Source organism: Hypomesus transpacificus, chromosome 7 (genome assembly GCF_021917145.1).
Source record: "Hypomesus transpacificus isolate Combined female chromosome 7, fHypTra1, whole genome shotgun sequence".
NCBI lineage: Eukaryota > Metazoa > Chordata > Actinopteri > Osmeriformes > Osmeridae > Hypomesus > Hypomesus transpacificus.
This window is the reverse complement of record NC_061066.1, coordinates 8087984-8109289: the sequence shown is the minus strand read 5'-3', so window position 1 is coordinate 8109289 and position 21306 is coordinate 8087984. Positions and strand designations below refer to the sequence as shown.

Sequence of the window (21306 nt, the reverse complement as noted above, 5' to 3'; positions counted from 1 at the left end):
ACAAGAACATGTTAAAATTCACTGTAAGATTGTAGGAATTATGCTTGAAACACTGTTTCAGGCTTCTATTTGTTACTTGTAATAACACAGAAGTAGGACATATTCTTCAAGTAATGAAAGTGTCACTAGTAATAGCCTAATACAAAACTATGAATAATACTGTCACACAGAACATTCACTAGTGTGCTCCAGGAGCAGTAGCCATGGTAACCGGGCTGCTGAATTCACGTTAACGACACTTGCAAGGAAACGTGATTGTGCTGTTTTCATGACTGAGGCTGAGATTTCCTGTGCCCTCTCCCAAAGCCTTCTACAGAACTCTTCATCGTGTCGCACTTCACTTCAAAAGCAGGTTTATGGTAGAGCACCCTCTAGTGGATTAGTCTCAACTGACATCTGGCTCTAAGGATGTGTAACGTAGCGAAAATGTGTGCATGACATGGGCGGATCTCGACATTTTCACCTGTGGTGGCAAAGAGATGGCGGGAGGTATTTGCGGTGTGGCATGGAGCAGGCGCGGGAAAATATTACCACCATTAATGAATCTAACATAAAGTTCTAATAATAACAATAATATTATTTTAACATGATTTAATAAAATGTAGGCGTACTATTAATACATTAGTGGGGAGTAGGCTATCTCCCCACCTTCAAGAAAAGGCTCAAGATGCACTTGTTCTGGGAATACAACGGTACCTAGGAATGATTTGCTGGACATGTTAGTTTCCTCCAGGATCACAATGATACTTGGTTAGAGACTTGTTGCTCTTGTTGGTTGGCTGTAACTGATAAAAAATTATTGTACTCACTGTGAAATATTTTTTACTGTTGCTTGCTTTTCTATAGGTACACTCTTGCACTTTTTTGAGGTTCATGTTGTTTAATTGTAACTTGTTTAACTACATGCTCTTATAGTTCTTCCCTTTGGCACTCATTTTTTTTTTTAAATCACAATGTATGCTTCATGTTTGGCTACCCGCAATGTTTGGGGACATCTCGGTGTTATGATCAGCAGGGGCGATTCTACGATCAGACCTTAGGAGTACTCAGCCCCCAATGACAATGTGACATGGATACAGTGCCTTGTAAAAGTGTTAAATCCCCTTGCTAATAAATCACTAAATTCACTGGATAACAATTAATACATGTATTTATTATAACGCAAAATATTGAATGAATGAATGACGTCTGCTAAATGAAAACATGTAAATGTAATATTTTAGCATAGCAAGATTGGGGTGGCAAGTCTTTTTTTGCCATCCCTTGCCACCGCCAATGGTGCATGGCATGTGTACGCTAAGAATACTGCTATCTGGAAAATAATATCTACACTTTAGTTAACTACCTATCATAAATTAGTCTTACATTTATATTTGTAAGTCAACATTTCGCTAGTCCAGCTGAGGAGACAGGTGAGTGCTGGGGGCCTAGCATGAACAAACACCAAACCTCTGAAGAAACACTGCAGAGAAAAATAACAACAAGTTTAGGTTTTACGGTAAGTGTTTATTTAGACAACCGAACGCATGCCAGAAAGAACCTTGTCACAGCAGTAGTTCTTAGTTCTCAGTCCACCTGAACTCACGACAGGAAAGACCAGAGAGGGAGATACCGCGGAAAACTCAGATTCTCCGAAAAACTAAACTCCACCACTCCCTGCTGTCTTGTATTGCATTGCAACCACTACCTGTTTCACTCGGTATACTAAGGGATTATCGCGGAATATGAAAAGGTCTAGGGCAGACTTAATTGTGAGAGCTGGCATCGTTGATTTGGCAAAAAAAAAGAGAAGATTTTTCACACCTTGCTCAAAGGGAATTTGACCTCGCACACAAAGACGATAGAAAAGATGCACTTAGCTAGCATTCACATGCAGTTACAATTCTGTGTTGCTTCTCCTCAAACGAGTTTCATAGTTTTTCCGTACTATTTCTTAACATAGAAATTCACAGCTAATGTTTATCAGGTCGGGGTGTTTATCTTACATACATGAATATCGAATGAATGACTGATCGAAATATTTAAATGAATCTGAAAGAAACAAACAAAGAAAAACTCACCCTTTACAAAAGGCAAAGAGACAGAAATTCTACAAAATACCAAAATGAAACTTGTGCTTATCATTGTCAGGACTCTTTCGCCGGACAGGGATTCTGTAGGCTATAGTACACAGCTTTCCAATAGTAGTTCACCGTCAATACACGTATACCGTCAAAAAGGGATTCCTCCGCACTGGCCGTAGAACTAACCCCATTGGTCCGTCTAGATTACTTTTCGTTATTGTGTTGCGATTATTTATTGATTATTGATGAGTCGTAATACCGTATTATCAAAAATAAATGCAACCCTTTCACAAAACAATGAGCAATAAATAATCAAGTGACGTTCTTGTTGTATATATACATACACAACTATCTGTTTTGTATTTCTGTACACGATTGACAGTCGGTTTTTAAGAGTATTCACAAAACCTAAGACTCCATGAAAAAAGACAAATAAACAATAACTTAAAACAGAAATGGATTGAAACTAAAGGGAGTTATCGATTTTTTTAAAACCTTTTCTTTTTCCGTCTTTTTTTTTTGCAGCGAAATGTATGAAACGATTTGCAGGGAGAGAAAAATCAAATAGAAAATAAAAACTAAACATATACATTTTTAGATAGGACTTTTAAACATTTCAAAATAACCTAAAAGTACATAGCAAAAGACCCGGCATGAAATAGCTTATTGAAAACCATGAACATTGAACAACTACGACATGCACAATGTTTTTCCTTTGGAAAGTGAAGCTAGATGCTGTCGCTTGGAACACAGGCTATTGTTGCTTTTTTCTTTTACATTTTAAAGCATTTTACTAATGTGGAAACAGTAAGAAAGGCCCAGACAGGGACGAGTAACTCATGCCTTGTGTGATAACCTTTGACCTTTTAGCAGTATCACTTATGTACAAGCCCAAAGTGCTTCTGGGAAAGAGGAGTCTCAACGCGACTCAGTGGGCTCCGATGCAAAGTTCGCTCTCTGAAAACGACACAATGTTTGCGAGTGTTTCTGTAAATGAGAGTGCTCGGAGTCTGAGTGACTTGATTCCCCCCCCTCACACAGGTCTTTGTCGCCATTCTAAATCCAGGAAGCGTTACATCATCTTTCATCGCCCCGCCCATCCTCACGTCAGAGAACAGGAAGCAGCGACAAACTTCCTGTTCTATAAAGTCAGAAACGGTTTGTCATGTGTGTCCTGTCCTGTCAGATAAGTAACTAGCTTATGTACAGGAGGCCTGAAAGTCAACCACGGAGCTCCTCTCCCAAGCGCTGGACTGTGCAGTTCCTTGTGGTGAACCAGAGGGCCTCAGTCACGCCCCACCCAGGTTCAGAATTTACAGTACGCATTCAATTTCAGATTTTTGTTCTCTATCCTGTTTGTCTTCGGTCTTCTAAAAGTCTTCACAGGGTATTTGCAGTGTGTGAGAGTATGTTTTTCTTTGTATGTGTGTGTGTGTGTGTGTGTGTGTGTGTGTATGGTCACTCTTGCCTGTGTGTGTGCTCGGATTATGAGAATGGAGTATGATTGTATGCCCCTACATAGTTTATAATTAAAATGAATCTGTAGATGAGTGAACAGAACAGATGTGTGGTGTTTATGAGGTGTGTATGTGTGTGTATGAGGTGTGTGTACGTGTGTGTATGAGGTGTGTGTGTGTGTGTGTATGAGGTTTGTGTGTGTGTGTGTATGAGGTGTGTGTGTGTGTGTGTGTATGAGGTGTGTGTGTGGTGGTCTCACACACTACGCGGGGGTCTCTGCTGCTCGTGTGTTCTCCGGTTGCGTCCCTTCTTGTTCTCTTGCATGCGCCTCCACTTGGCGTTGTGTTGCCCCCCCCCCCCGGGCCCCCCCACCCCCCTGGGCCCCCCCACCCCCCTGGGAGCCCCCCTGACCTCCTTGGCCCTTCTGGTTGTTCTTGGGCAGTTGACTGCTCACCGTACCCAATATCAGTTGAGGTTTCTGGGAGTTGGGGCTCTGCGGGGTCCCCTCGACGCCCTGGGTCCTCGCGAGCTTCTGGCTGACCTCAGACGGAGGTCCTCCCTGCTGCTTCTGGGCGTTGGGCGGGCTGCCGGGGCCCTTGGCCCTGGGCGCGAGGCTGGGGCCGCCCGGACCGTCCGCCCTGAGGGACACCCCCTGGACGCCGGTGGTCTTCACCCTCCGCTGCTTGCGTTCCTTCCGCCAGACGCGGTCACAGAACTCCTCCACACTGTTCAGGTCCGGGTGGTCCAGGAGGGACAGGAAGTCCCGGTACCACGGCTTGTTTTTGGGCGAGTGGCCCTGGGCCCCTTCCCCGGCCGGGGGCCCTGGGAGCAGCTCGCCCAGCCTCTGGGAGGGGATGACCTGGAGGGTGAGGCGCAGCAGGGGCTGGATGAAGCCGTGCTCCACGGCGTGGCAGTGGTACACGCCGGAGTCGGACTGGACAAGGCTGCGAAGCAGGAGGCCTTGCTCCGTACGGATCACCCTGTCCTCCACCTTGATCTGGAGAGGAAGGGAGGGAGGGGAGAAGGGAGGGAGAGAGGGGAGAAGGGAGGGAGGGGAGAAGGGAGGGGAGAAGGGAGGGGAGAAGGGAGGGAGGGCGGGCGGGCGGGAGGGAGAGAAAGTGCAGAAAAAGACGGTTCAGTCACACGGTATTGTCGCTTACATCACTGGGTCACGACCCGAACACCTCCGCCCCCAGACAGCGTTTCTCACCTCAGTTACCACCCACACTAGGTCAGAGGTTCGAGGTCAACATTGAGTCTGTGATAATAAGATGGAGGAAAGGAGTTTCCCCTAACACAGCAGGTGACAGGGTGTCAGCTGTCAAACTAACAAGCATCTCCATGGGAACTAGATACTAGTGCTGATTATGACAGATAAGGAGAGCGTGTATGTGTGCCTGTGTGTGTGTGCCCGTGTGTGTGTGCCTGTGCGTGTGTGTGCCTGTGTGTGTGTGCCTGTGTGTGTGTGCCTGTGTGCCTGTGTGTGTGCCTGTGTGTGCCTGTGTGTGTGTGTGTGCCTGTGTGTGTGTGTGTACTAACCTCGTGCTTGCGTTCCTCGTTGGGTCTCTGGAACTTCCAGTAGATGAGTGCTCTCTGGGATTTGGGGCTGCACTCCAGGAACATGCTGCTGTTCTCCACGCCAAACACACTCCTGTCCTGCACCCTGCCCAGCCCATCCATATCATCTACACACACACACACAGCGTTTAGTGTGTGAGGGAGTGTGTTGATAAGGAACATGAATTGTGTGTGTGTGTGTGTGTGTGTGTGTACCGTGGTGCTGCAGGTCAGAGCACTGGGAGAGAGGATCTCCGTTCCTGATATCCTGGCGTCTCGTTCTCCTGAGAAACAAGGAGAAGCTGGATGAGAACAATAAGCCACAGAAGACCAGCCCCTTCTGCTTAACACAGTTTGTTGCTTCTGCTTTGTGACATTTAACTCCCATCAGAGATGGCACAATTACACACATCCTTCACTCAAGTAGAAAATAGTTGAGTAAAGTACTGATTCCAGAAACATCTGTACTGTGTTTCTGACTGCCACACAGTTTTAGCCATTTCTTGAAGTATTGTTATCTACCACTAGGGGGCAGTGTTTACCCGAGGGACAGTTCAAGAACAACAGTCCACTTGAACTACAATGAACAGATTTTCCACCGTCTTTCTTATGCTAATAAATATGCACAGAGTGAGCAGAAGAACTCACATAAAAAAGCTGGCGCGTTTGTAAGAGTATATAAACCTACGCCATGAATGAACCGTGATTCATTGTCCAGCGCTTTCTCATTATGCGCGTTCTGAAACAACACTGTTCGGCCTTAAGATTCCTCGTAAAGAAATCCCACGCAGAAAGCTTTGTACCCGCCAGACGCCAGATTTCCCCGCTCCGCTGTGTCGTTTTCACAGCCTGGCTTTACTGGATAACTGCAAACATGCCCCCTCTGTCCCCATGTGCTGCTGGGTTCTGGCCAAGGCCATATTTCTTGACATGAACATTAAAAATGAAAGGGGAGAGAGAGGAGGGCTCAGCCAGACGCACAGGTCTCCAGTGACCAGGTCTTTTTAAGGGTTGTGAAGAAAGAGAGGGGAGCAGTTTGGGGGGAACGGATGGAGGGAGAGAGTGGTGTTTGCAATTGGACGGTTGGATGGTGTTTGTGTGTGTGCAACCAAGCTGGTGCATTACTGTGTGTGTGTGTGTGTGTATATATGTGTGTGTTAGTGTGTTTGAGTTCCACTCAGTCCCTGCTCTATCTCGTTTTCTCTCTCTGTCTCTCTCTCTGTCTCTCTCTCTGTCTCTCTCTCTCTCTCTCTCTCTCTCTCTCTCTCGCTCTCTCTCTCTCTCTCTCTCTCTCTCTCTCTCTCTCTCTCTCTTTTTCTCTCTCTCTTTGTCTCTCCATCTCTCTCAATATATAAAATACCCCCACACTCCATTCTCATTCTTCCTCCTCTCTCTCTCCACCTCCTCCTGCCTCTCCTCTCTCCTCCTCCCTCCACCACCTCCTCCTGCCTGTCCTCTCTCCTCTCTCCTCTCCCTCCACCACCTCCTCCTGCCTCTCCTCTCTCCTCCTCCCTCCTCCTCCTCCCCTCCTCCTCCCCTGTAGGAGGTGTCCTCAGCAACATTCCTGCCGTTCGATGTCTGCGCACGTGTGAGGTAGGTCAGAGCGGTCTGGATCTCATTTGGGAAAAGATCTGGAGAGGAGAGGAGGCCTCAGGCTGGCCCTGAATGGAGGTGTGCCAGGCCAGGCCAGGCCAGGCCAGGCTAGGCCAGGCTAAGCCAGCCCTCAGGCCTATTCCTAGCCCCAGAACCAGGCCCGCCCTCTGGCCTACTTCTAGCACCCACCACTGTGAGACGCACCAAAGAAGTGGTGTGGGTGTGAGAGAGAGAGAGAGAGACAGAGAGAGAGAGAGATAGAGAGAGAGAAAGAGAGATAGACAGAGAGAAAGAGGTTGAGTGTTGACTATATATACATAAGTGTGTGTTTGTATACATGTGTGTGTTAGTGTGTGTGCATGTGTATACATGTGTGTGTGTGTTTACATGTGTGTGTGTGTGTGTGTGCTTCCCCCGCTGGGCGCCATGCGGGTGTGGAGGTCTGAGGCGGTCAGGCTGATCCTGATTCTGACTGGGTAATTTGAGGGTGTGTTTGTTCATACCTCCTCGCTTTAGGGTGACGTGGTTAGAACGCTCCTGTTGGGTATAATTTGATGTGTGTGTGTGATCTGGCTGTGTGTGTGTGTTCTGGCTGTGTGTGTGTGTGTGATCTGGCTGTGTGTGTGTGTGTGTGTGTGTGTGTGTGTGATCTGGCTGTGTGTGTGCGATCTGGCTGTGTGTGTGTGATCTGGCTGTGTGTGTGTGTGATCTGGCTGTGTGTGTGTGCGATCTGACTGTGTGTGTGTGTGATCTGGCTGTGTGTGTGTGTGATCTGGCTGTGTGTGGGTGATCTGGCTGTGTGTGTGTGTTCTGGCTGTGTGGGTTACTGTTACTCCTTGGCTGAATGGTAAAGTGGTCACAACTGTGCTACTGCTGCTCTGACTGTGTGTGGGGCTGGTTTGGACTCTGGCTGTGGAATTCAGCAATCATTCTAAGCATTCTTTGTGCGTGTTTACCTGTGTGTGTGTGTGTTTGCCTATGTGTGTGTGCTTGTCTTAACAGTAAGCCTGTGGTTGTTGACCAACTCACACACGGTCACATCCTGTATTCCTGTATACACCTGCAAGAATGGCCAGGCTTCTATTTACTTCTGCTTGTGTGTGTACTTACGTGTGTGTGTGTGTTCTTACCTTTTGGCGGTTGGAAAGTATCTGGAGCACTCTGTCCCGTCCCATGCACAGTAAGGGTCCCTGGCCAGACAGCACTCCGCACACGCCTTGCCGTACACCTCACAGCGGTGCAGGGGCATCTGGGATACGCCCAGAGCCGAGCCCAGGTACAGCTGCTGCTGCTCGACAGAGAACACAGACTGGTGAGCTCTCACATTCAGAGGCACTGCCTCAGAACCCACAGAGGCAGTGTCTCAGATCCCACAGAGGCACTGCCTCAGATCCCACAGAGGCACTGCCTCAGATCCCACAGAGGCACTGCCTCAGATCCCACAGAGGCACTGCCTCAGATCCCACAGAGGCAGTGCCTCAGATCCCAGTTCTTACCTGCTTGGTAGAAAGCTCCATGGCAGTTATGGGTGTGGGCTCCTAACAAAGCAGAACATAAGATCAGATGTTAGTAATGAGTTCTTTCTTCCCATACCATCTCAGTATTGGTGAAGACCCTTGTTACGGTGACTGTTTGACAGCGTTCAGGACGGGAGCGTACCGGGAACACGGTCATCTGCTCCAGCACCACCTCCTCCAGGTCGTGCCAGCTCTCCCTGGGGATGGTGACCACCTTCAGCACGGTGCCCAGGTCTGGAACAGGAACACAGCAGAATCACAGTGAGCTTCCTACTTCCTCAACCTTGATCTGTTTCCTGTTTCCTTGGGTCCTCACGCGGACGCAATGCATGACGTCATCACGTAACTTAGCGACTTTTTGCGACATTTCAGAGAGACAACAGCGACTCCTGGCCAGGTGTGTTTGGGCAGCGCTGCTCCTCACCTGTGCCGATGAACATGACGTCATACTGGCCGTCCTCTGCCTCCACCCGGTCCACCACCAGCTGGGAGAACTGGTACTCCACGTCTGTCCGCACCACGATGGGGCGCCCCCCCATGGGGTGAACCGGGTTGTACATGGCGGGGTGCCCCCTGGCGAAGGTGATGACGTCATCGGGCAAGTCTTTGGTGGAGTCGAACCCCCCGAAGGTTTTGCTGGGGCACTGGGGCATGAGAGGATGAGAGGGGAGAGAGGACGAACAGGGGACGTTTGAGTTTCGCATCGGCCGCATCCTCGGTTATAAAAAAGTTGAAAACAAACCTACACCCCTGCATTCTGCACTGCAACAACAACAACAAGTACCACAGAGGGTTCTGCGTCCCCTACAGCAAGTACCACAGAGGGTTCTGCGTCCCCTACAGCAAGTACCACAGAGGGTTCTCGAGGCAGCGACTCACCGTGCCAGGGCGGGGGTAGGGCACGCGCCCCTGGAAGGGAACCCACTGGAAGTTCGGGCCATCTCTGTGGGCGTAGGGGCCCAGGAACACCCTCCTGACGTCAGCCATGCTGTACATACACACTGCAGAGCCCTTGAAGATATTGCTGGAAGAGAGGGGAGGAGCGGGACAGAGGGATGGAGGAGTGGAGAGAGGGATGGGAGGAAGGAGATATAGTAGAGGATGAAAAAGGAATAAGGTATAGGAGAGAGAGAGAGAGAGAGAGAGAGAGAAAGAGAGTCAAAGAGAGAGAGAGTGAAAGAGAGAGAGAAAGGGAGGGAGGGATGGATAAATGAAAATGCAGATACGTTACGGATCTATCACAACAAATCAATATGAGGCCTCATGAATCCAGTGGAAAGTCCTGAATGTGACCCTTCCCTGAAAGACTAAATGCAGAAGATGAAAAACGTTGTCGTCACTTAACAAACTGATGACAGATCGGAACATTGGATGTGATGGTTTCCAGCTTCGGGGGAAAGGCCTGGAATCTAGGCAGGCTACCAAAAAGGCAGGCATTCATTTCTGATGCATCGCTATGGAACATGCACGGAACTGAGGTATTCTGACAGAAAATTCCGAAATGGAACCCAGAAGAGGTCATGAATATCTGTGTCGAGTTAAACGGTATTAGGTATTGCAGAACGTAGAGACAGTTAGTATTGCAGTTAGAAGATTTCTTTCAAATGCAAAACAATCAACATTGGAATTCAACTGAAATGGAGCTTAGTTCATAATTCATAGGACGGCAGGTTCATCAGCTAAAGATACTCAGGATAGAATCCATCTGGCTGTAGGAGTCAGGAATGGCTGATCCCTGTCTGGCTGTGTGCGTGTGATGAGTGCATCTCAGCAGTTCTGAGAGGAGCATGCAACCGCACAGTCACAACCACCAAAGCATGGAAGATGAATGGATTAGCATTTGTAAAATGCTAATTAGGAAGAAATTCAATTAACCAAAGGGCATAAAGACTTTCCTATATCTCTGCCTCGCGTGGATAAAGAACACGGGCTCGCCTTGCACTGACGAACACGCTTTGGAGACACTCACACACACACACAAGCACACACACACACACTCACACACACGCACACACACAGCGAGAATCAAACATCGATCCGTCAGCGGCGGCTTGTGGGCCTCATTAAACGGTGATATTAAAAGCCATTCCCCCTGAATGCCGGCTCTATTCATCTCTGAAAACTGGGCACTTGCAAAACCAATTAAACGACTCTAATTCCTCAAAGCCCTGTAATTGAATTTTCAAGTGCCGCGTCCTACCCTGCCCCTCCACCATCTCCCCCCAACCCCCCCACCCTCCATGCACACTTTAGAAAAGCTGAGAAAATCCACCCAGGGTTTGTGATGCGAGGCGGCCCCCGTTCGCTGAAGCGCCCTGGCGGTCTATTCAGCTTCTCTTATCGTTACCTTGGAGATCCGCCGTCGAGTGTTTGTGTAAACGTTACAGATAGACATGCCTGGACTCCAGACACCATGCCATCTGTAAAAACCTGCTTTCTTTAGCCTCTCTACTTTGATGATCTAACTCTGCCTCAAGGTGGAACAACAGGGGCTGCGTCTGGTACAATCGTGCTCACGCAGGTCCACGTGCCCAAGGCCAGGGGAGAGACGTGTGCCCAAGGCTAGCGCTGACCAGGGGAGAGACGTGTGCCCAAGGCTAGCGCTGACCAGGGGAGAGACGTGTGCCCAAGGCTAGCGCGGACCAGGGGAGAGGAGTTTGTTCCTGAAGAGCCGTGCTCACATGTCCTCCACCCTGTCAGTCTCCACAACCACCTAATCTGATTTCCTACGAGCATTTCTGCCAAGGCCTCAATGAATAGACAGTCAGGTAGCAAAGGGGAAAAAAATAAATGGGCTGAAAGGAATTTTCAATTTGAGAATTGAGCGGGAGGTTGGGAGATGCCGACCACCTGTAAGTGGATTAGCGAACAAAAGCGGCGTCTGGATTTTTTGGGGGGGACGGGGCACACCCGGAGAATCGTAACCTTGAGTTGGGATTCATTACATGTCATTTGAGGATTACGGGCGGAGAAATGGAACGAGAAAAAGGAAAAGAAAAAAAATAAGAGAGGGAAATAAAAATGTTTTTCACATACACCAAGACTTGCTTGTCCAAAAGGAAACTGTTTCAATATTTCATAGATTGCCCTACAGTAGTAACAACCAAATGTCAACTCAACAGATGTCAGATGGAAAAAAGGCCCTTATTTTGAACCCTAGAATGAGCTGGGCTCTGAAGAACTGTTAGTGACCATAATCTTGACCTTGAGCACATCTGTTTGGTACAATGTTAATAATGTCAGTAATGTTTTTATGAACATATTTGACATGTACACATCTGTAAATACCTGGATGTGGTGAAAACCGCGTAGATCACAGGGTTCTTTGGATCTTTGGAGCTCATCAGAAAAACATCCTCTAAAAACACACCAAAACAACCTGAGTATTAAACACACACACCAGATACACACAGTGCTGTACACATCTGCCTACCCTTCCACACCTCCCCTCCACCCCACACACACACACACACTCACGCAGTTCGTCGAAGTGTGTGTCGATGCCGTTGGCTCCGGGCACTGAGCATGTGAGACGAGCCTTGAGGAAGGTGGTCCATTTGTTGACCAGGCTTCTGTGGCCTCCAAGGTCATTCTGCAGAAACAACACAACACTTAACACACTCAGGAAACATCCACAGGCTTCAGAGACACTTTGAAAGTGAACGAGTGTTGTTACCTTAGACAACCATCCTATCCTGGCTAAGGTGGTCCTACCTTACACAGCTGTCCTATCCTGGCGACGGTGGCTTTGCCTGTGTTCTCTCCATCCATGGCGTTCTCTCGGAAGAACAGGAAGATCTTATCGTCCTCTGGGTTGTCGCTCTCAGGGATCAGATTCACGCCCACAAACCTTGGGTCTGGAGCGTGCACACACACACACATCGATATTTGTAATGTTCTGTAGATGTGCACATTCTTTCACTAAGAGCACATTTATCAACCTATTACGTACGCACTCGCACACAAGCTTGACAAACAATATTTACTGCACTTCAGACACTGTGTGTATATAGCACTCCATCTCTTTCTCCCAAAACATTACACATCACACCGACACATTATGGTTACATCGCAACACCAAGCTCTAACCCCTAACGCTATCTCATTCCACAAGAACCAAGGGGCACCCAATCCCTCCCAAACCCTCCAGAACCCCTAAGAGAACCCACATCCCCACAAACACACATGGTACCGATTGAGCGCTCTAATACACTTGAATAAATCCATCAGGGCTTTGGGAAAGCGAGAGGAAATCAAAACTAAACGGTTAAGCCAGGAGCCCGAGGCTCGGATGTCCGCAGCCAGAGGGGGCAGGGACATGGTGATGATGGGCAGTGTGTCTGTGTGCGGCGTGGTGTCCGCAGCCAGAGGGGGAAGGGACATGGTGATGATGGGCAGTGTGTCTGTGTGCGGCGTGGTGTCCGCAGCCAGAGGGGGAAGGCGCTCAGGGGAAAGCAATCCGGGGAGTAGTCGCAGGAGGCGTCGTCAGGCGTGAGCCAGGGTTGCCGTGGCGCCCACGCCGAGTGGCTACAACTGGGGCCATGTTTCGCCTCTCTGGTGACTGCAGAGGATGGAGTCGTGGAAAGAAGGGGAGACCTTGGCCGCAAGAAAACGGATGCGTGCCCCAGATTTATACGCTCTGTGTGGTGTGGCCAGACCTTGGGTATGAATCACAAGACACACACAGATGCAGCCTGTACACACACACACAGACGCAGCTGTTGTGCTATTCCATCGTTCAGTTCAATGTTTGTACACACACACACACACACACATACATACCCGTGGTGCTGAACCACCATGGTGCCGTTGAATACTTGCCATTCAGCACATGCACACACATCGACCCCACAACCTCCCCACCACTGAGTTCATGCCATTTAATACATTTCATTTATTGTCCAACAAAGGCCACTTCATTCGACAGGAGCTTAACTACAGCCAGAAAGTCAGCCAGTGTTAAAAGACGGGGAGAAGTGTAAACATATAGCCAGGTCCAGATCTACAGAACTAGCAGCCAGGTTTCGCCCTAAAGCCTTTTGAAGTAAACACTCATTCCAGTATCAATAGCCATGAAGTATTCTCTCCTGTAGCTTAGAGGATCATACACCCTGTTGATAAGGGTCCATTGAATATCCCCTTCTGGTAATCCTTCCAATTACAGTTCCTCTTTTGTGAGGGAACAGATGGATTTAACCAGGGTGACCGGAGGAGGTCTCTAGCGTATCCGTTTGAAGAGAGAACAGCTCGAGGAGGATTAAGATGCGGAGAATACCTTTTTTTCCAACCAAAATCGCTCTTTATGCATATGTCACAGCATTCATCGCAAGAAGCTGAGTTCGGAATCTGACTCCACCACAGGAAAACAGCTGACAAGGGGATTAACTTCACCGTTAAAAAATGGAAAAAAAGATTTTCGGAAAAGCTCAAAATTGACCTTTTGTAGCTCCCCATCTCCAGTTCTCCAGACGGTCCATCTGATCGCTCGTTCCCCACCCTGCCCCAGCCTCCATAATCTGGCCAGCAACCATCGTGCAATCAAACCCCACACAATCAAGCTCCATGGATTTGTGAATGGGATCCGACATCTCTGTTTCCACGGTGAATGGTGTTGATTGACTACGTTTAAGGATTATCAGCGTCTCCAAGATCAAATTCAACAAAGCAATGGATTGTGCCCTTTCTTAACAACTGACCAATCAGAGAGCATTTTGCTTTTGCAATTTTGCATAAAGGTTATAATTTTTATATATCCTTTGCTGTATTGTCTCAAGTACACCTCATTGTACTGACCTTTAGGAGTCATGATTCACCCACTAAATAAGTAACTTTAGCATGCTAGCATAATAGCTCAGTTTAATTTTCAAAAAGTATTTTACCATTCAGCCATCTTGAGTCATGTTGCTCTGTTCTGATTGGATGATGCTCTCCCAGGGTTCTGAAAATGGCAAAGTCTCTTCCCATGAAATCGGCAGACGTTCCAGAGTACAGCTCCCCATCTGCCAATCAGAAAAAAACATGAACATTAAAGAACAAATCAGATGAAATCTTCCCGTATCAGCCCACCAACAGGAAGCACAATCAGTCGGACTCACCGATCAGAATGGAGGCAGAGAGCATCTTGGGGTCGTAAGGGCTTTTCCCTCGTCCATTTTCAAAATATGGCTCCAACCTGAAGATGTTGTCCTGTGACAAAAGGGTCAGTTGAGATTTCAAAGCTTGTAGGAAGTCCATTTAAGACAACCTGGACTTAAAGTAACCTTCTCAAAAGTACTTCTCGCTACCTTTGGCCAAAGTTTGCTTTTAATAGCTTCTCACAGTAGCTATTGTCTGAGAAAGATGGGGTTTAACCTCATCACCACCTCCCCCAAAACACATTAGAGTAACTTAACTCCACTCTGCAGATGTGAAATGAAGATAGAAAGACCAATCCAAGCCCTGGTGAACTCATGCAGGTCAATCTAAGTAACAGAGCAGCATTGGTGCACACACACAGACAGACACACACACAGACACACACACACACACACACACACAGACAGACACACACACACACAGACACACACACACACAGACAGACACACACACACAGACAGACACACACACACACACACAGCTCCACCCTACTGCTACACTGATCGACTTGTAGACAGATGACAACTTTGGAGCGAGAGAGCGGTTCTTTCATTTCCTCCCTGTCCTCTCCTTTCCAGATGATCTGGTTCTGTGTCAGGCCTCCTTACCTCTGCACGCTTGCCCATCTCAAGGTAAGCACAGATGGGGTGGAAGGCTCCTGTTCCACAGATGTACAAGTGGGTCTGGTTGAAGGGCTGGAGCACTCGCACGAAGTTCGAACACTCTTTCTGGAGAGAGAAAATGGAAGCTAACGTCAACAAACACTGATTTGTTCTTATCGTGTCCTGGGAGCTGTGCCAACCACACGTGAGAGAAAGACACTGGTCTGTGTATAGCATGTGTACACAATCCAGTACGTTCAGTAACTCAGTCAGGTGGCTGAGCGGTGAGGGAGTTGGGCTAGTAATCTGAAGGTTGCCAGTTCGATTCCCGGTCGGTGCACATGACGTTGTGTCCTTGGGCAAGGCACTTCACCCTACTTGCCTCGGGGAGAATGTACCCCTGTACTTACTGTAAGTCGCTCTGGATAAGAGCGTCTGCTAAATGACTAAATGTAAATGTAACTCTAAATAGACAGACCAGAACTTTTCAGGTACTTCTTCCTCTCTAATAAGATTATTGTAATAAGAACTACAGCATTGCCTACATTCGGGATAATTTTATTTATTATCATACTCCACACTAACTATAATGTCTAGCCATACAGACTCCAAACTAAACTAAACTTACATCCTCTCAACCCTCCATCTAAAGTAGACGTTTCCCCATGCTCTTGAAATTACTTGTAAAATTGAGGGTCGGTTGGTCGCAGTGAGAGAAATTCCCACCTGCACCACAAATCAGTCTAGTTCTCGTCAGATGTCTAATGATCCATCTGTTTGGGTTTACAGAAGGTATTTGGATTCAATCCCCAGCACACGTGGACAGTCCCAGTGCAGAGAGATTGTTTATGAGAGCAGTAATGAACAGGATTGGTTAATCTTGGGAGTCAGGTGGCTAAACGGTGAGGGAGTCGGGCTAGTAATCAGAAGGTCGCCAGTTCGATTCCCGGCTGTGCCAAATGACGTTGTGTCCCTTGGGCAAGGCACTTCACCCTACTTGCCTCGGGGGAATGTCCTTGTACTTACTGTAAGTCGCTCTGGATAAGAGCGTCTGCTAAATGACTAAATGTAAATGTAATCTACCCTGGTCTTTATGAAGATCCTCAAGAGGTTCATTCAGGGTACATGTGCTAAAAAGATCAAACTCAAGCTGGGTTAATTTAATGACATACACACACACCTCATGGTTCTATTTTCACCCAAAAACATCATACTTTTTATGCAAGCTGCATACTCTCTCTCCTTTATTCCTCTCTGTCTTTCTTTCTACCACACACATAGACAGAAACACACACATACACACGCAGTCTTTCCACCTCAAATCCCACACTCCTCTCCTTCACAACTTTTGCTCCAGCTACACACACATATATATATATATATATATCTTTGCCGGGTCATTAAGATAACAAAAACGACCCATCTGTGTCAACAGAAGTTTTGCGTTCTGTCTATAACTGACCTCATGAAATGATGCTAAAGTCACAAGGTGTGGCTAGGTCACCTTTCAACAACACACCAAATCATTGTTTATACTACACTGACACACTTGAAACTGTTCCCATCCCTTTACTGCACAATTTGTTTGTGAACTGATGGAGGGAGCCTTTAGATGCGTGAGTTCTGAATATTTCCGACGGTCCCCACAGGGCAAGTTATTTTTACGAAACGGTAGCAAGCTAGTTTTAGTTAGCTTCCGGGCTAAGTTACCTAGCGTAATACTCGTAGCAATGTTACTACAATGCTAGTGTTACTTGTTAGCCTTCTCAGTAGTAAATTTTGAAGCCATACTAAAGCGTTAGTCGCATGGTTTTTGTCTATCGGAAACTATTTGAATCATTATTCTAAGGTTCAAATCACATATATGCAACGTTACACTGTGGGACCCGCATTAGAAATATCACGTGTGACGCTACTCCTAACGGGTTAAACCCTGCTCTGTTTTCTCTCCGTGTTTATTTAAATCCACCGCCAAAGTCAGTTGAAAACGTTCAACGGCCAGAAGCTTTTCACATGATGACATACAAACACCAGAGGTGCCAACCTTTTAGGGTCTAACCAAACCACAACCATGTCTTCTACAACCTAAACCGAAATAACCTCCGTACGTTGATCGTGTGAACGTGTAACCACACTACTTCATTCTATGTGCTTTCTAACATTGTAGTAATGACTGACAATCAAAGCAAAATGTCTGCCCACAATCCTTCTAAAGGTCCTCTCTTTATACAACATAAGCCTTCTCATTAATTCCCTTGCTGAAGAGCTGTTTAGGTTTCTTGTGGGCTGTGGATCATTAGCAGCGAGGAAGGTTAGTGCCAAAGCCCTGACAGGAGTTAAGAGAGGCATTCGAACATGCCGTGCCAGCATGGGGGTGAAAAATGATTTGCCATAAACTTAGGGTTGCCAACTTTGTCTATATGACATACACGACAAAAGGTGGCCCCTGCTGCTGTGCGGGTATGGTGTGAATACACCGCATCTTTTGGCTATATGCACATGACAGTGATAGCCAACATATTAACGGGAAAGAATAGGCCAGGTCTACAACTTCCTGTGAAGTTACAAACGTGACTTTTAATAACCACAACAGGTTGTTAACACTTAACTATTTCTCTCTTAACCCTACACTCTAATTGTGCAACTTTTCATCGACCAATAACAGGTCGCTCTCACAACGGCGATCTCTCCCGTTTCCAGATTTTTGTTAGAAACTGAGATACATGTTACATTATATTATGAAATGGAACCAAATTTGAGAGACCAATTATTTATCTGTTAACATTAACAACTAGCAAGCAACTTTAAAATCTGATAATTCAGTATAATGTAGCTAAACATGGTTAACTAGATAGCCTAGCTAATGTTACTGCTCAAATCGGTTAGCTAGCTAGCTCTTATTTTACTGTGAGTTAGACAAACCTTACCTTCAACCCTAAACCCTAATGTTAACCCTAACCCAAAAGATGTAGTCTTCACTACAATAAATATTTTGAACTACCCGTTTTTCTTCATTGCTCCAGTAAAACTGTTTGGAGCACCTGCACATCTTTCCAGTCAAATGATTAGTAAGAAAGACCATCTATACTGAAATGAAAAGCACAGTCACAGTTATAACAGAGAATCGTTGCTGCTCACTGCTGATTTTAAAGTACAGCTCTGTGCTCTGAACGCTTTTGTAATGTCCTAATCAAGCCTCTGCGCCCGTTCCAAGTCTGCTTTCATCGCCTCGTATTCCCGAGTAAACATTTTCACCGCACGCAAATGCTTTATCATGGTGTGTGTTTGTGTGTGTTTTGGTTGCTAACACACAAGGTTTTTTTTCATATTTTAAGCTTGCAGAGTGTATGAATACTGCTTGTGTATATGTGTGAAATCCCCAAACCTGGCAGCGACTCTAACCCAGGTGGATCCTCTATGATTTACAGTAGAGACTGGACTAGTTAATCTCATATAATCCCAACTCTCTCTCTCTCTTTCTATCTCTCTTTCTCCTCTGCTGCACCTGCAACAGGCCGTGAAATTAGGATCAGATAACACACAGAGAGGGCAAACCATGCAAGGCAGATATAACACACACACACACTCATGCCCCCCCCCCCCCCCCCCCCCCCCCCCCCCCCCCCCCCTCTATGGTATTAGAACAGAGCATGCACATCTCAGAGGATAATAAACAGTGAACACTGAGCGGTAGGTGTGTTCCTGCCTAGCCTCGCGAGTCTCGCCCCGGTCTCTGCACAAACAAGCACCCGCAGCGGGGAAGGAGAGGGGGAAACACTCCCTGAGCCATGATCTGGTGCAGACAGACCACCGGGTCAAGCACACCTCCTACCTGACGAGCTACCTACCACCACGCTACACTGAGGCTCATGGGCCATGGTTCAACTGTGTGTGTGTGTGTGAAAATATCACTAATACCTTCACTGTGCTGGTGGGTTTGTCCTGTTCAAATATTTGGTTAGGAGAGTTTCCTAGAGGGGATTTGACCTGGGAACTTTTGTGGAATTCTAGGGCCAGACTTCTTTCTGGGTCCTGCTTATGTTGTGTGTTTTAAAGGTATTTTTTTGGGCTTATTTCATGCTCTGTTGGACTCTGTTTAAGTGATGTGTGGCAGGAGAGACACAGACAGAGAGAGAGAGACAGAGAGAGAGAGAGAGAGAGAGAGAGAGAAAGAGAGAGAGAGAGAGAGAGAGAGAGAGAGAGAGAGAGGGAAGGGAAGGGGAAGACATGCAGCAAAGGGCCAAGGACAGATTTAGGCCTCAGCCAATATGATCCATGGACTAACTCGGTGAGCTAAAGGGGCACCCTGGACCATGTTGTGTTGAACTCACCCCAAGGTCTTTCCCCGCCCACTTGCACTCGTCCTTTTTTGAGGGCGTGGCAGGCCATGCGATCTGTGGAAAAAAAGCCAAAACAAGTTATAAAAGACAGAAAGGAGAGAGTGTGTCATAGCACGTACAGAAACATCGTTAAAACATGGTTTTTTATATCATTTTTGAAACGAGGTGACAGGGAGTGTCATTTTTCTCTGGAAAACTGCAGCAGAGATTGAGTCATTGTGGACAGAGAGAGAAAGAGAGAGAAAGAGAGAGAAAGAGAGAGAAAGAGAGAGAACAGGAGATGAGGAAGGGGGAAGGGCAGGAAAAGAGAGGGGGGGGTGAGTGGGTGTGTGATACAGAACATGATGAGAGATGGATGGTCTTTTTATGAAGGAGAGAATGTGTCATACTAAGAAATAAAGGGATAGACAAGCTGAACCCGGATAGAAAACAAGGGAAATACTCAAGTACTAGGTCTGTTCACTCCCAGAAAACAACATTTCCTCAAAGTTCAATTTACTCCCAGTACTTTACTGAGGTGCCCACCTAGGAAGTATTTTGGAGGGTTAGATGTCTATCTGCTGTTCTGTCTTCCTCCTGCAGGAGATGAGACCTCCTTAACTCAGTGTGTGTGTGTGTAGGCATACACACACACACTTCTTGTAATCATCTGTGTGGATACCAATGCTCCCGCCTTGCAAACACACACATGCACACCTCCACACAAACTCCATTCCCGGGCAATCTCCTTTTCAAATCAGCAGAGCGTTTCTGCCTTGTGCAGTAAAGCACATTTAGGATAATTACGTCAGATTTGCTAAATCACTACTTTCCAGCTTATCTTGATAATGACGCACTGATCCAAATCAGGAGAGGAAGAAACTCATCATTGCCAAGGGTAAAAGAACTCCTACAGAATATGAGAATGAACTATCCTCTGTCCACTAAGTGTATTTCAGTGTTCCTGAGTGGGGTTTACTTTGTGTTTGCCTGAGGCCTCCTCTACATGTCAGTCTTCATCTCTGCAGTAGCTTTCAGAATCAGATAAAAAAGACTCCCTTAACCTACTCCAGGTGGAGTAATGGAATTATTAACAGATCTGTCTGGACGAAGGGAGACAAAGAGGTAAGAGGGAGGAGGGGGGGAGGAGGGAGGAGGGGGGGAGGAGGGAGGAGGTAAGAGGGAGGGCGGGGGGCAGTACTGGACGCCAGAGAGCAAGCAGAGGAAACGCATAGCATTAGAAAAGATCTGACAAAGTGGAAAATAACTGGATTCTCTGTTGAAAGGTCTTAGACGTAGACTAGACATCTTGCAATGTCTGGGAAACTGACCTGAAAGGCGTGTTTCTGTATGTTGTTGTTCCATGGTCTTTGTGAAGTCCTAACCATGTGACCGATCGTGTACGAGGGTTAAAGAGCCTCACCTGTTGGTTGTCTCTGTTGATGTTGACCAGGTCGAACGAAAACACGTGATCTTCTGCTCCAACCAGCAGTCTGCCTCGTTCCTCGTCCAATAGGAAGGTGTCGTAGCCTGAGCTGTTGGCCAGGCCGTTGAAGGTGATGAGGTTACTGGATTCTAACATCTCTGGAGGATTGAGGGAGGAAAGAAACGGTCAGCACACATCCTGCATTCACAATTTATGATCTTTAATCGTAAATCGTCACTCTTTAAGATTTCAAAAGCTGTCAATGTTAGAATGACTGGTCAACTGCTGCAGTTTACTACAAGTTAGTTTGGACTATGGTGTGGCACAAATGCTGTGATCATGAAGACGGAGGCTGTGTGGTTGAGTTGATAGATGTATGTGTGTGTGTGTGTGTGTGTTGGGGGGGGCAGGTTCAACACATGTGAAGTTACCCTCTAAGCATCTGTCATCAGGTAAAGATCACCAAGCTCTCTGCTGTGTGAAAGGGTTTCACATCTCACCCCTCATGGCGTGACATCGCTGAGGCGAACCCAGCATGACCCAATCACAGCTCAGCTCATTACCCGGCCCGGTGAGCGATTGGCCTGAATTATTTATAGGGAGGGGCCTGGCCAAAGTCTACGGTTCCTGTGTGTG

At 47.1% G+C, this 21306-nt stretch overlaps 1 protein-coding gene across 1 annotated transcript; it reads right to left on the bottom strand.

Annotated features, from left to right (window-relative positions):
• Positions 1 to 3698: 3698 nt before the first annotated feature.
• On the bottom strand, positions 3699 to 20912 carry sema3aa (sema domain, immunoglobulin domain (Ig), short basic domain, secreted, (semaphorin) 3Aa). Its single transcript, XM_047022672.1, has 16 exons — positions 20668 to 20912; positions 19257 to 19319; positions 14932 to 15051; positions 14284 to 14374; positions 14068 to 14187; positions 11903 to 12045; positions 11666 to 11780; positions 11477 to 11546; positions 9068 to 9212; positions 8613 to 8832; positions 8331 to 8422; positions 8168 to 8209; positions 7802 to 7959; positions 5295 to 5362; positions 5061 to 5206; positions 3699 to 4518 (listed from the first exon to the last, which is right to left on the bottom strand). Exons 1-16 carry the CDS (start codon positions 20824 to 20826, stop codon positions 3784 to 3786), a joined length of 2487 nt encoding a protein of 828 aa, XP_046878628.1. The 5' UTR covers positions 20827 to 20912; the 3' UTR covers positions 3699 to 3783.
• Positions 20913 to 21306: the final 394 nt, after the last annotated feature.